General features: G+C 38.3%; 1 protein-coding gene across 5 annotated transcripts in view; it reads right to left on the bottom strand.

Moving 5' to 3' along the window:
- Window positions 1-14,527, bottom strand: part of DNAH5 (dynein axonemal heavy chain 5) — a 268,608-nt gene that overhangs the window by 86,085 nt on the left and 167,996 nt on the right. For all 5 annotated transcript variants that reach the window (XM_044779484.2, XM_070519860.1, XM_070519859.1 and 2 more), the window contains 6 exons: window positions 12,810-12,932; window positions 12,403-12,616; window positions 10,900-11,123; window positions 8,154-8,352; window positions 5,831-6,003; window positions 963-1,093 (listed from right to left, as the gene is read on the bottom strand). In XM_044779484.2, the coding sequence (XP_044635419.2) occupies window positions 963-1,093; window positions 5,831-6,003; window positions 8,154-8,352; window positions 10,900-11,123; window positions 12,403-12,616; window positions 12,810-12,932 (1,064 nt within the window). The remainder of the gene's footprint in view (window positions 1-962; window positions 1,094-5,830; window positions 6,004-8,153; window positions 8,353-10,899; window positions 11,124-12,402; window positions 12,617-12,809; window positions 12,933-14,527) is intronic.

Genomic DNA, 14,527 nt, shown 5'->3' with positions numbered 1-14,527 from the left:
AACTATTCCAGCTCAGCTCCTTCCATCCATTTTCTGTCCATACAAATCTGACATGCCCTCCCTAGTGGTAACTCATTAACAGTTTCCTATTGGTCTAGAATGAAGTCCAGATTCCTTATCACACCTTCAAAGGCCTCCATTTCCCTTCCTTTCCCATCTTCCACTTTACGCTGTACACCTAGCCATATTTAATGTCTTCCACGGCCTCAATTGTGACTTCATATGTGTTCATCGTTTTGTCTAGAACATTCTTTACCGCTCCTCTTCCCTGAGATAAATCCTGCTCATATTCAAGTCTCAGTTTAAACATCTCTTCTTCCAGGAAGCCTTTTCTGACCATCCCTTAGACTAGCTTAGGAGTCTCTCTCTCATATTTCAATAGAATCTGGCCTGCATTTATTTCCTTTTCATAGAGAGCCCCCACATATCACACCTCACTGAATGAGTTATCCGGTTGTCTGTCCATAACGTAAACTCCATGATGACACGGGCAGGTGTACCTTGCTTACCATGTACTCCCCGGCCACAAGCCAGTGACTGATACACAGTTGGTGTTCAATAAATATTTTTAAATGTATAAATGAGTAAATCTATATAAGTTTTTCATCTATTCTCCTAGTTTATTAACATTCTTGAAATCTGAATTAATATTTAGTAGGGATAAATTTCTCCTGAAATGCACAAAAGGAATACTCATAATACTTATACCATGCATAACAGAAAAACAGTGAGGAAGTTCTTCATTGCAAAGAGAGGCTGAAATGCTTCAAAAGCAAATTATTAATGTGAAATTTTCATGGTCCATGACAGAGGTTGAAAGGAGAAGATGACAAGTCAACATGTAAGAAGGAAAACTATTATGATCCCTTATGTATAAGAAAAACGCATTCTTAACATCAGGTGGCCTCTGAGAACCTGCTATCAAAATCTATTTCAGGTTAATTAAAGTGAAAGCTTGTTACCTTGTCAGAGTGATCTGGAAGGAAGTATAGCCAGCAATGAAAGAAGCCAACCTTGTCAGGCTCTGCTTTCCCGATCCACCCACTCCAACCAGGAGGGCATTTCCCCGGGGAGTACGAATGACTCGTGAGATCTAGAATATGGAATAGAAAAAGCATGTATTGTCCAACATTTAAATAGTCCATTTTTTCCTATTTATTTAATATAAGCATTTTAGAAGATGTAGGTGTCCCAGGATCAGAAGGGAGAGATATATTGGCTGGATGAACGAGGACATCTCTGAAAGAGAACAATGTTTGGGAAGTATTGGACAGGATGTAGAGTGTGGGCTGTGCCTTTGGGAAACCAGGAGATGACCAGTACAGAAAAGTCAGCAGGCAGCCCAGACCGGGGCTTGCTCTGTGTTTTCAAGGAGATAAATAAAGAAGACTAAGTTTCTTTTTAGTTTGCCCAACCTAACGCAGTAGGATAGGAAAGAGAATAGAAATTTCAAAGCAACATATATCCTTAGAATACAGAACACACTGTTGATTGGAATATCTTCCACATTTGAAAAATGACAAAGAGTTTAAAGTGAAGAAAATTCCCAAAATATGGCATAAATGATGGAATTTTTTTTTTTAAAGAAGATAAGCATAAACACCTTCCTATTATTTGGTCAAGAGAGTGATACCTAAGATATCTACCAAGATGTGATTATGGGTGGACCAGAAGTGCACTCTGGGCCAGTCAGTAGCCCCAGACCACTCCACATCACCTGTGACAGAAGTCCATGTTTCTCCACTTTTACTGGTATTGAATGAACTACTTACACCATCAGGCCTCCAGCGCCACCTGGAGGGGATTCAGTGCAGAATTCTCCTTGATGCATTCTTCATCTGGTGTAATAACTGTTTATCTTTCCCTCCTGACTGCATTTTAAGCCTGGGGTATTGCTGTAATACCCACTTTTCTCTATGATAGAGATAGACAGATGATGGAGATAGATGACAGAGAGTGGGATGGGGGCTGAGAAGGGTCACTTCTCTTCGGCTGGGGAAGCCTCCTGGGGTAATCCAAGCCTGCACGCTGCCAAGCTTTTGTTAAACATCCTTTCTCAGGATTCTCTCCACTGGCAGAGGCTATGCTCTATTCCTGTTGGGACTGCTCTTGGTTTTTAAATTATTTCCCATATTTAGTGTGAGTCCAGGAACTGGAGACCATTTTCCTGTCTCTGCTGTGGCCCTGAGGGTCTGTGGGAAAGGCAGGTGACACACCCCTTTTTTCCAGCCTCCCACTCACTCTCTCCACGGATTCTCTCCAAAGTTGCTGTAGGCAGGAGAGGAGGCGTACTGGCAAGAATTCTTAGGATTTTGCCAACATCTATTCATATTCTTTACCCGGTATTCCTTCAAGAGGCACAGATAATGCATGGTAAGGAGCAACTGTAGGTCACACTAGAACTTTCTGTGTCTTTCCTTGGTTAACATCTTTCAAAATAAATGGCTTTTGTCATAACCATTTCCTTTCATTGATGCGAGTGAATACAGTAAGGGTTTAAATAATTGTTGTTAATTAAGTATTGGGAACCTTCACCCCAACATCTCCTCCTGCAACTGGGCCTAGGTCTTAATATTAAACTTTTCGATTCCCAGTTATTAGTATACGGTCAATCCTTAAAACATACTTGACAAATTAACATATATAGGAACAAACAAATAGAAGGTTTTAAAAGTGGACTCAAAAAACTCATAATTTGGTAAAAACAAAGTATAGGAGAAAACACAGCCAGGTGAGACCTTCAAATGGGGTTATTTTGTCCCATTATGTAGAGATTGTGAGATAGAGATATTCGTTTTTTAATTCAAATAGTAATTTCTTAATTAAATAATTAGCAAAAGTTTCAAAAATTGATAGCACCCATCCTGCCCTGCAGGTGCTCCACTGCAGCAGGGGAGAGAGACCCATTAATAGAAAGATGGTAATGTGCCCTGGCGAATGCTGGGACGGACAGGAATGACGGAGGAAGAGGAAAGGATGGCAAGGAGACAAGGATGCTCAGTGCAGGGAAGGCTTAGATGTGCAACTGGAATTTGATCTGAATCTTGAAAGACAACTAGAATTTATCACACAAAGAAGGTGGCACACCGCGCAGGGGTTGGGCTACATTTTAAGAAGAGGGAATGGGAGGCACAAAGTCTCAGAGTCAGCAAAAGGCTTGAGGTGGCCCCACAGGGGTTGGAACTTCAGTACCAGGTATAGAAATATCAGGAGAAAAGGGAGAAAACGACTGTTCAAGGCCATAGTGAGGACTTGATTAAATTCCAAACCTATTTAGCAAGCATCTCGAGGGTACCTGACTCAGCAGAACTCCATCCTGTGAATAGTGAGGTGAATAAATTGGGTGCCCACCCTCACAGAGATTACTGTCCAGCAGGGAAGAAAAACACACAGACAGATAAATTCTACACAACGCAGCACCTGCTGGGAATGAGGTGCTGGTGAGATGCTCTGGAACCAGGGTGTGTTGAATCACAAGCAGTTGATTTTTCTGGATTACACACCAGGCAGAGCATGATTCACAAGGGGTAGAGTGGTAGGAAGGGGCTAGATCGTGAAAAACCACACACGCCATGGTTTGAACTTTAACCAAAGAGGCACAAGAGATATTGCAGAGATATTGTCCATTTTGAAAGAAAATAGTTATTTGAATTAACAATGGAACTAAGAAATACATGTGCTCTCATATCACATTCTGTTTCGTTGCAGTTTTCATCGTCAATTCTGTCTCTTGGCTTCTATCATGTACTGTAACTGGGTCACACATTTCAAGGTTCACACCCACACAACACAGTTTGGATGTACTGTACACAAAAAAATAAGAGGGTAGAAGAAAGATTTGGCCTAGAAGACAGTGAGGAATGTGGTATTTTAGCTCTAAAACTCCAGTCACCGACTCTCTGGCCAATCCTAGCGCAGACACACTGGGGGCTAAGAGTGAGGGAAAACACAGTCAAGGAGCTGTGCTGAGGCACGCACGCCTCGAATGTCACATCCAGACAAAGCGAAGAAATGCTCATCGCTCATCATCTGTGCTGAGAAAATGGAAAAAAGATAGTTATAGCGAACTTCCTCAAGCACAAGACTAACGTAAATAACCTCATCTTCAATTGGAGCCACTGTGAAACCCCGGTCAATCAGACTTTGTCTCCAATAGACACTTAGTCATGAAGTTGCCTTTGGTATTTTTTATTTAGAAAATATGCTTTGCTTTTTTTCTTCTTCCTTTTAATGATTAAATATGACAGAATGCCTATTCTTCCTGAAACACTTAACTCTTAATCAAGTATAACTTAGGAGCTAATTTCAAAATGTTATTTATATTTGCCTTTGGAAGAACATTTGCACTCATAATTTAGTACAGATGTCTCAGGTTCTGGAAAATTCAGAGTTTCCAAGCTGGTTGTCCTCATGCCGGGGAGACCCAACCTCGGAACAAACTCTCTGTCTTCCTCCCTCTCCCGGACTCACTCCAGATGTGCAGAAATGCCTTTCTCCCATTCTTCCATGTCAGGGGGAGAGTTGATAAGACAACCTCTAAAACCCTCCCCATTCTGAAGATTCCGCCATTATTAGAATTGACAATTTGTAATTATGAGATTGTCCCTCATGCTTAAACCTCAGTAAGGGAAGACAGCCTTGAATTGTCTTCTTTCTAAAGAAAAAGACGTAATCTGAAAAAGCAGTTGACATCAACAAAGTGAGAATATCAACAATGGATTTTAAATGGCATTATCTTCCACCATAGATAAATTAGGTCATATAAGTTATCAAGTAAATAATATGTTTTATTTTCAACATTTGAGGATCAACTGTCCTATGAATGGATCTGTAATGACTCACATGACAGGCTAGAAAGGAAATTGTACTTTCCTGGTAGATTTCATTCTAACAGAATTTTCGTCCAGCTCTAAGGCAATTTTTATGCATTATGTTTTAATTATCATTTCTAATTGTGGTAAAATACACAGAAGATAAAATTTACCACCTTAACCATTTTTAAGTGCATAGTTCAAGGACATTAAGTACATTCACATTGTTGTGCAACCACCACCACCACCACCCCCATCTCCAAAACTCTTCAAAAGTGAAACTCTGGGGGCCGGCCAAGTGGCATAGTGGTTATGTTCACGCACTCCACTTCAGCAGCCTGGGGTTCACAGGTTCAGATCCCGGGAGCAGACCCTCCCAATGCTTATTAAGCCATGCTCTGGCAGGCATCCCACATATAAAGTAGAGGAAAATGGACACGGATGTTAGCTCAGGGCCAATCTTCCTCACAAAAAAAAAAAAATGAAATTCTGTACCATTAACCCTTCCCTTTCTCCTTTTCCCCCAGCCCCTGGCAATTACCATTCTACTTTCTATCTCTATGAATTTGACTACTCTAAGTATCTCACATAAGTGGAATCTATAGTATTTGTCTTTTGGTGGCTGGCTTATTTCGCTTAGCATTTCTTCAAAGTTGAGGCACTATTTTTTATAGTTATCCTTCGCATGATGCAAAAAATAAGCAAACTTTTTGCCTATGCTTTGAACTCAGATGTCAACCACATTCATTCCACGTAGCGAAAACATTCAGCTGAAAGCTGTATAGCAACACTGAATAAAATTATCATATCACACATTTGAAGTACACACACTCTGATTCTAAGCCTATAGGTGTGACATGTTGCATTCAATTTAGAAATTAAATTGGAATATAGCATTGAGCTTATTTTGAAATTGAATATTCTCCTAGGAGACGAAAATGCAAGAGGAGGGAAAAAATTTTGCTGTGAAGTCAAGTGTCGATCACTTTGGGGAGGCGCTACTGAGCGTGGCCACTGACCTTGACTAAGTGAACCATGGCGTCTGCGAAGAACACCAAATCCATGCCAGCACCACGGACGTTCTCATTATAGAGCTGCAGGAACATATTCAAGCGCTCCTTCAGGTGATCAAAAGATTCAATTGGCTCATAAATTTTGGGCATTTCAGCATCGGCTTCCTCAGAAGTTTCACCTGGGGATGCGGAGGAAGAACCAATTAAGTTTCTTCAAGTCTCTGGACTTTACTCCTTCCTTCAACCTAAATTAAAACACTCACAGCTCTACAATTGAACACTGAATAAGACTGATTTTCATCCGCTTGTCATATTACATATTTTAGAAAAGAAAAGAAAGCAAACAACAGTAAAAGCATTAGAATTTTTGAGATCATATGCAGTCTTAGTTCTTTCCCATCTAGGAAAGGGCCAATTTCAAATGTGATATACATTGAATTTAACTTGAATCCATAATTGAATGTTGGCATTTCAAGGATCCTCCCAGAGATATTTGCTCAATGGTCAAAATGAAGATCGAAAAAAGCAAGGATTTAATGCCAAAATCAGCAAGAGAGGTCAAGAATTAAACGATTTTTTAATAAGAATAAAAAGAAAAAGGTCACTGCTTTTGCTCAGGACATTTTTATGATTCAAGAATTTCAGGTTAGCAGGTGAGGACAGAAGTAAATTCGAGGGAATGGAGACGGAGGGTTGAGAGAAAACAGAAAAATGATTTCCTAAATAAACAAATATATTGAATTATTTCACTGGGAAAAGTATGGAAATCAATATAGCTTTTTAAAGTTATAAACACATAATATACCAGGTTAACACTTTTCCAACTTTGACTATAAAGCATAATACCAAAGAAAAAGCTAAATTGGGCATACATAAGTTCACTATCAGTTAACATTAGTAACAGGAAAAAAGTGACACGTTATTAGTTGAATATACTAATAACAACTTAGAAATTCTCTGGGTACTAAGAGTGACTTGATCTTCCAAATCTAACAGTATATAATTATTTTCAATTGACCCTGTCCTAATATAACAGTATATTAACCTTTTTATGACAAAGGAAGGAAATTGATTTAACATAATCATTAAGATTGGCCTATTTGCAAAGCTCTCACTAATTGAATTTCAGGACTCACTTCACTGTTTCATAAATGTTCAACTCAAGCTTTGAGTAATAAAGTGCTCTGGAGTCACAAAAGGTTAAGTGTTTGCCTCCCAACACCAACCACCCCCCCGAAAATACAGCAGTTGTGCTTTGCTCCATGAAAACCATACTCTAATTATGGATCCTTCTGAATTAGAGGAAGCAAAATACATAAATTCTAATTATCTGGTCAATGTTCTTACCTTTACAGGATTTTTGTACGTGTATGACCTGATTGAAAATAAAATGTGTCAGCTTCTTCCTGTGGAAGGATGGCTCTAACTGCATAGCCAGCAATAAACCTCCTTTTGCAATTGTCACTCAGAAACTAGACAGATCACACACATCCTTATCAAATCTAATAAGGGCTGCCTGGTCATTTTCAATCATTTCAAAGATATAAACAGCATATGTTTAAACATGCCCTTTTAAATATGGAAATTAACTTAAAATTCATCCTCAGTATTAGAAAAGGTAATTAAATGAAAGAAAAATATTCTACTTCACTCAGTTATTTCTGAGGGAAAAAAATAATTGGAGCACTGCTTCTTTTCATAAGGAAAATAACATATATCTCAATTTTTCACAGAGCCCTAAGCACAAAGGCTTGCCTCCACATCATTCATCTCTTTCCAATTCTATTCAATGGCCATCTCAGATAATTTGAGATTTTTCTTTTTATTTTCAACACTCAGGGTGGCCCAAATAATAATTATCATTCTTTTTGCTACCTTTCATTCAGCAGTGACTCTGAGCCACAGACTGCCTAAGCCATTCTACAGATAACATTTCATTTATTCCCCACAGGGCCCCATGATGCACACATTAATATTTCCATTTTTATAAATGAGGAGCATGAGTCCAAGAAAGTTCAGAGATGCTCAGTGAACGTGTGCAAACCCCTTCCTCAAATCTACCTGTGTGTGACAGCTGTTAGCCCGGTGCACTTTCTCCTGCCTCATCCTTCCTCCCAATTCTACCCTAATATGCAAGACTGGCATGCATAAAAAACCATCTTTGAACTCCAGGAGTACGCACTTAGCCACTCATTCTGTTTATTGAGTACCAGCTAGGTCCCAGGATGGTTTCCGTAGTTTACTAGACACAAATGCAACATCCCTAAACTGAAGCTGTTGTCTTCAGATTTCCCTTTGGGGAATTCCAAATTCTGCTTCAATCGCTCACCTGTAGCTTCAGGTGCATCCCTCAAGAAATCCACAAAATAAGCGTCAACTCCACAATCCACCAGGAGTTTTTTCTCTTCACCAAACTCCTCCTCCACCAAATTTACCAAAGCCTTATCAAACCAGGTCACATCATCAGCCACTGTGAAACGGTCAGCTATAACCCGTTTACACTCGTGCTTCCACAGCCGTAACAGCTCCTGTTGAAAGCACAATTCAAATGCATTACGAATTGCTATTTGCCATAGTTGGGAGTTCAAGTGGATGATATTGTAAAGTACCATCCTTCCTGATTTAAGATCTACGTTTTAAAAAGTGAAGGTTAAAATATACTTAACTTCATTTCAAATTGGTCTCATTCAAGGACATTAAATAGAAAGAAGTGCCTATTCATTTTCAGTCTTTAAATTAAAACGAAAACATCCCCAGACGAAATCTAAAATCACACTGATCAACCAATGAACTAATATTCTATGTAAAAGTCTTACATTTGTGACAAATTAATCTGTTTGACTAAGACACCTACATTCATATGACCAGAGCATACTATAAAATGCAGTCTATAAACCACTCGCACGTATACACCTGAGCTACAAAGTATATACAAAGAATATACTACAAAGGTATATTCACTTAACACAAGGTGAAGAAAATTTGTGGCAAAAATCTAGATTATCTGAACAGTGCAATCACCTAGTCCAGATAATGCAGCCCCAAAGTTTCTGGAAGTTGAGGAAATTAATGACCCAATACACCTGTTCCTACAGTAAGAATAACAAATGTTTGTCTAAGCTCATTATTTGATAAGAAAGACTGGTGGAAATTTCTTAACTTGGTAACATTTTGCAAGTTATAAGATTTTCTTTTCTGCTTTTTTTCCCCAAATACCCCCAGTACATAGATGTATATTTTAGCTGTGGGTCCTTCTAGTTGTGGCATGTAGGACACCACCTCAACGTGGCCTGATGGGCAGTCCCATGTCCCCACCCAGCATCCGAACTGGCGAAAGCCTGAGCCACAGAAGCAGAGCGTGCAAACTTAACCACTTGGCCACGGGGCCAGTCCCACAAGTTATAAGATTTTTAAGCCCTTATGTTACTAATGATAAAATACTATTTGGTCAGAATATAAAAGGAGTTTAGTAAAATATAGTCAAAGGTTCAGGAAAGACAAAAGTTCACGATAACACAATTTGCTGGAACTGCTGATGCTAATTTAAAATAAGCACCAAAAACCAGCTACTCAAAAAGTCATACTGGAGAAGTGCATTCACAACGCCATTAATTTGTCAATAACTTGAGGAAAAAGTCATGTTAAAACGTTCACTGCTGCTAAAATGACTCTCGATTCTCTGTAACAAGGAGAGAGAGTTTGCTACAAAATGTCTTGTTCTCAAGTCAGGCGGTGGGGTTACCTACTTTGTGAGCTTCTGGAGCAGAGTGGTTTTTCCGATAGTCAACGCTTGAAGCGCCTAGTGATGGTTTGGTTGGTACCTCAACCGCCTTTGTATGTTTATGTGGAGAAGTCTCTTTAAACCCACCTGCTTAACTACCTCCATAAAAGTTTCCATAAAAGGCTGAAAGAGAGGCCAGTGTTGCCTAAGCCGGAGGACTAAGGTCACACTTTGGAAAAAAAGACTTACTGGATTTTCACATAAGGTTCCTCATTCAAAGGGAATTCTAATAATCTTAGGAACTGTTATATTCAAGGATATGTACAAACGCTTATTTTTCTATCAAATGAAATTTCTATTCTTCTGCCTTTTTTCAATTTACCAATATATGTAACTCTTTTAGTGCATCTAGTTACACGAAAAGGAAAAATCATGGATGATTAACAATAAAATGGTTTATTCAATTTTTACTGTTGATAAAGATAACTTTTTGTGCATGTGTGAGGAAGATTGGCCCTGAGTTAACATCTGTTGCCAATATTCCTCTTTTTGCTTGAGGAAGATTGTCTCTGAACTAACATCCATGCCAATCTTCTCTGCTTTGTATGTGGGACACCACCACAGCACGGCTTGATGAGCAGTGTGTAGATCGGTGCCCAGGATCCAAACCTGTGAACCCCGGGCCGCCAAAGCAGAGCACTCGAACTTAACCACTACACCACTGGGCCAGCTCTGATAATTACTTTTTTTTTAACTTAAAATGTCAAGTTTAGGGACCAGTCCTGTGGCCTAGAGGTTAAGTTTGGCGTGCTCCGCTTCAGCAGCCCAGGTTCATGGGTTTGGATACCAGGTGTGGACCTACACCACTTGTCAGCCAAGCTGCTGTGGCAACCCACACACAAAATAGAGGAAGATTGGCACAGATGTTTGCTCAAGGCAAATCCTCCTCAAGCAAAAAGAGGAAAATTGTCAACAGATGCTAGCTCAGGGTCAATCTTCCTCAACAACAACAACAAAAATGTCAAGCATAAAATATGAAGACTATTATATAATAAAGTCAACAATGATTCTTTCTATTATTTCGTATAAGTAAAATATCTTACAACAGAAAAATAAAATCAACTGTTTCTTTTATTCTATTCATTAGAAAATAATTGTATATACTATCTCCTTAAACATAAACTTAATTTCATTAGAATTTTTTAAAAGAAATGTTCCCTTGGTTATGCTAACTGAAAAGCAGTAAAGAATCTCCATGCTAAAACATAATTCCACTAAAAATAACATTACTAAGAATCTTTAGGGGGTATAATATATAACAATGTCACTTGTTTTCCCCTTATGTATCACTTACATCTGGTTCCTTGATAACCTCTGAAGTAGTGTTCAGCATTCCCTGCCAGATCCTAGAAAGATCTCGAAGGTTAAATACATAATGGAATTTCGCAGGGGTAGGGAGCATTTTAGTCTTCGTGATCTGCCATAGTCGGCGTGTCAGGGGAACCAGTTTCGTCACTGAATCTGTCACTTCTTCTGAGAAACCCCTTTGGGGACAGTAGTAGCCTACCCCAATGACACCTGAGAGGGGAAGAAAGTTGTAACATTTGACTGATGGTTCAAATCAACTACGTTAAGATGACAAGCATTATAATGTAGAGTTTGCACAAATATAATTACACGTTTTAATAGACAACCATATATTAAAGAAATTTATATTGATTAATGTTCTCTTATTTTTTTAAACCTAAAAAAATAGACGTAAGTTGGGTTTCAAATATTGAAAAGTTGATCAAGAAATACTACTGAAAGCCCTAGCTGAACTAATTCAATATTACTAACTGGATAACTGATAAATATATAAAGTTACCTTAGAAAAGATAAGAAAAAGGGAAGTTTCATGAGTTTTCAAGATTTTTCCATTCTGTTGTTGCCTTTCCGTGCATTATAAAACATTTCAGTTTACTTAATATATAAAACTTTCCAGGCAAAAAAGAACAATTAAAAGCGATAACAGTCATTCTTTCTGGTCCACTTTACTTATCCCAAGTTTAGATAATTCACATGCATTTGGTTTCCAAAACTTTGCCCACTGCTGTGACTGAAGGCAGACACTGCCACACTCCACTAGCCTAGGGTGCTAAGATGACATTTTAGTCTGCCAGAAATTAATTAGGGTAACCCTAATGAGCTTTTTCTCAGTAGCAGTTTCAGAAATGGTAAATTAATACCTAACATGACTGCATACATAACTTTACACTCTTTTTCTGCAAAGAGTAATTCCAAATTCCAAACTCAGTTACACAATTATTTTAATTGCTCAGCTAAATAATTACGGTTATCTATTGGGCTACTGTTTCTTCAATCTAATTATTTTTGAAATACTATGTATTTAATCAATCAATAACTTATTAACATCCTATAAATTACTCTGAAGATCAGACTCTGGCTAATCTCTACTCTACGCAAAATTATTTCTTTGGCCAAAATCATTAGATGGGTTGGTTAAAGTATCAGCTACATAAATTTTTGGCATGGTATTCTATCAAGCCAGACCTCAAATATGTTTATCCATGGGGAAACAACCTCACCATCTCCATGGTTAACTTCCTTGCTTAAGAAGCTAGAAACAGTTACTTTAAGAAAAACCTAGGAAGAAAAGATCTACTGAGGCACCTAATTCAGTACATATATATAATAAATCCTCATATAAACAAAATACACTACTTTAAAGTGATGAGGACAATAGACTAAGAAGCCACCCAGTGCTCCTTCCGTGTTGACCTCTGGGTGGATATTTTCTCATTGGAACATAAGCAAGTGGTCTTCCCTCCCCATGCCCCACTGCCACTCATTTTACCAAAGATCTTGTCCATAGATGCATCAGAGGGCAACATGCAGTTAAATACAGAGAAGTGCCTCTTGAGTCTTTGGGGTATATCATTGCGTCCGCCCCCAGGATGAATCATGGCTGCCAAAATCTGGATGTCCACAATGCTGGTAAACTCCCCAGGCTTCTCTAGGTTATAAAATCCATTCTGTTCCATCAGCTGTCGTACTATCTCATTAGTAACCTAAGAAAGACAACTTTCAGAATTAAAATGTCACTCCTTTATATCCCAGAACCTAACTCCTTGAGTGTTTCCAAATAATGGACTTTATTAGAATTCAGGAATTGCATGTTGAAAAGATAGAATAATATTTACTCAACAAAGAATAAATCAACGCTGAATTGAAGAAATAAAGTGCACAATAGGATCCACATACCTGGTCTCCCCACTCATTGATTATTGGCATATTCACATCATCAATAAAAACAGTCATCTTCTTTCCCGCAGGAGGACCATATGTTGTACCCACGCGTTTATCCACATAGCTCTCTATTGTCCTCTGTTAAACAAGAAAGACAACAAAAACGTCTGTGAATTATTCTAAAAATCTAGAAACATTTGAATTGACAGGAACTACTCAGAAAAACTCCCCATAATTCTGGATAGTAGGGCATGAAGTACTTAAATTATCTTGCATAACTTTTACAACCTTTGAAGATCTGGTTTAAAAGCGTAAATGAAATTCTGATCAATGTAAATTTTTAATGGGATGAGACACTTCAGTCCATTTCTGCAGATTTACTTTTGTCTTATTGTGCCTGCCTTGACGACACTCTAGTGTACAACCCCTATTATTCAAAGGGTCCAGCCCTGCTAAAAGTTTCCCCACAATCAGGGACATAGTCAAACAGGGATACCATCCAAGAAACTTCTTAGGTCTATGCTCTGAGCTACACAGCCTGCCATAATCTGAAGACTGCTCTCTATTGAGAAGGCTGGCAACTGGCTTCTGTAGGCTGACGCAACCCAGATCCGCTGCTTTGGGGCAGATGCAATCACACTGAATCACTTCTCATGCCCTCACACAAAATGGAGAATAATGCCCACCTATGGATCCTCTCTCATTTCTACATTCTGAGCTTAGGTGGCCCAGGAGGACACTACACTGTGTTCTACAAAAAACTTTCCTCGCAAAATGAAAAAGAATATTAAAACCAATGAAACTAATATAATGTTATGTGTTAATCATACCTCAATTTTAAAAAAACTGACAGAAGTAGTATTGGAAGTGATAAAGGGGACATGGGGGAAGCACCTCAGACTATTGACTACATTATTATCATTTCCATGTAGTACAACGTAGTTCAGAAATCAATCATTCATTCAAAATGTACGCACTGACTAACCAGAGCTAGTACTGCAAAGAACACAGAAAGGGCTTCATGGTTCTCATGCTATAGAAGCTCTGTCTTAAAGACTCTTTTCATTCCTACTACGGTAGGAATCTACTGATCCATGATTTTAAGTCATCTTAAAGATAATGTATAAATATAGGAGACAGTGGAGGTATATTGAGCTAAAATTCATTCTCCTCCTATCCAAAAAAGTTTTCTTATTTTATGATGAAAAGTAAACCAGTTAAAAATGACTTTAATAATCCAAGATACAACCACAAAAGAAGGCCAAGATATAAGCTAAAAACTACACATCTGTCCTTGGAAATCTTTGTAGTTTAGTAATTTCAAATTGTATGTTTCTATCATCATTTCAATGAACAATAGCAAGAGAGGTGAAAATTTTTCACCATTTTTAAATAGAAAGGTATATAAATATACAGCACTCATTCAACTACAAAACAAATCTCGCATGTCAACACTACAATGGCAAAACGAATTTTATATTCCCATGACATAAAAGCAAACTGTTTAGAGTAATGTACTAGGCTAAATTTAGCTCTGCTTTTCAATGAATTTAAATGGATAAGGCAATTAATATTCTCCTGACACCTCCCTCTGGCAAACTAGATCCTTCTGACATTCCTTTGTCTGTTAATAAGAACTCATAGGAACATGAAGATTTAAGGTCTTGGGGGCCTTCTAAAACCCAAAAAGCCATAGGTGGAATAGGTAGGATAATATGGAATAATAGGCACAT

Source organism: Equus asinus, chromosome 10 (assembly GCF_041296235.1).
Source record: "Equus asinus isolate D_3611 breed Donkey chromosome 10, EquAss-T2T_v2, whole genome shotgun sequence".
Classification (NCBI taxonomy): domain Eukaryota; kingdom Metazoa; phylum Chordata; class Mammalia; order Perissodactyla; family Equidae; genus Equus; species Equus asinus.
This window is presented reverse-complemented; position numbering and strand designations above follow the sequence as displayed.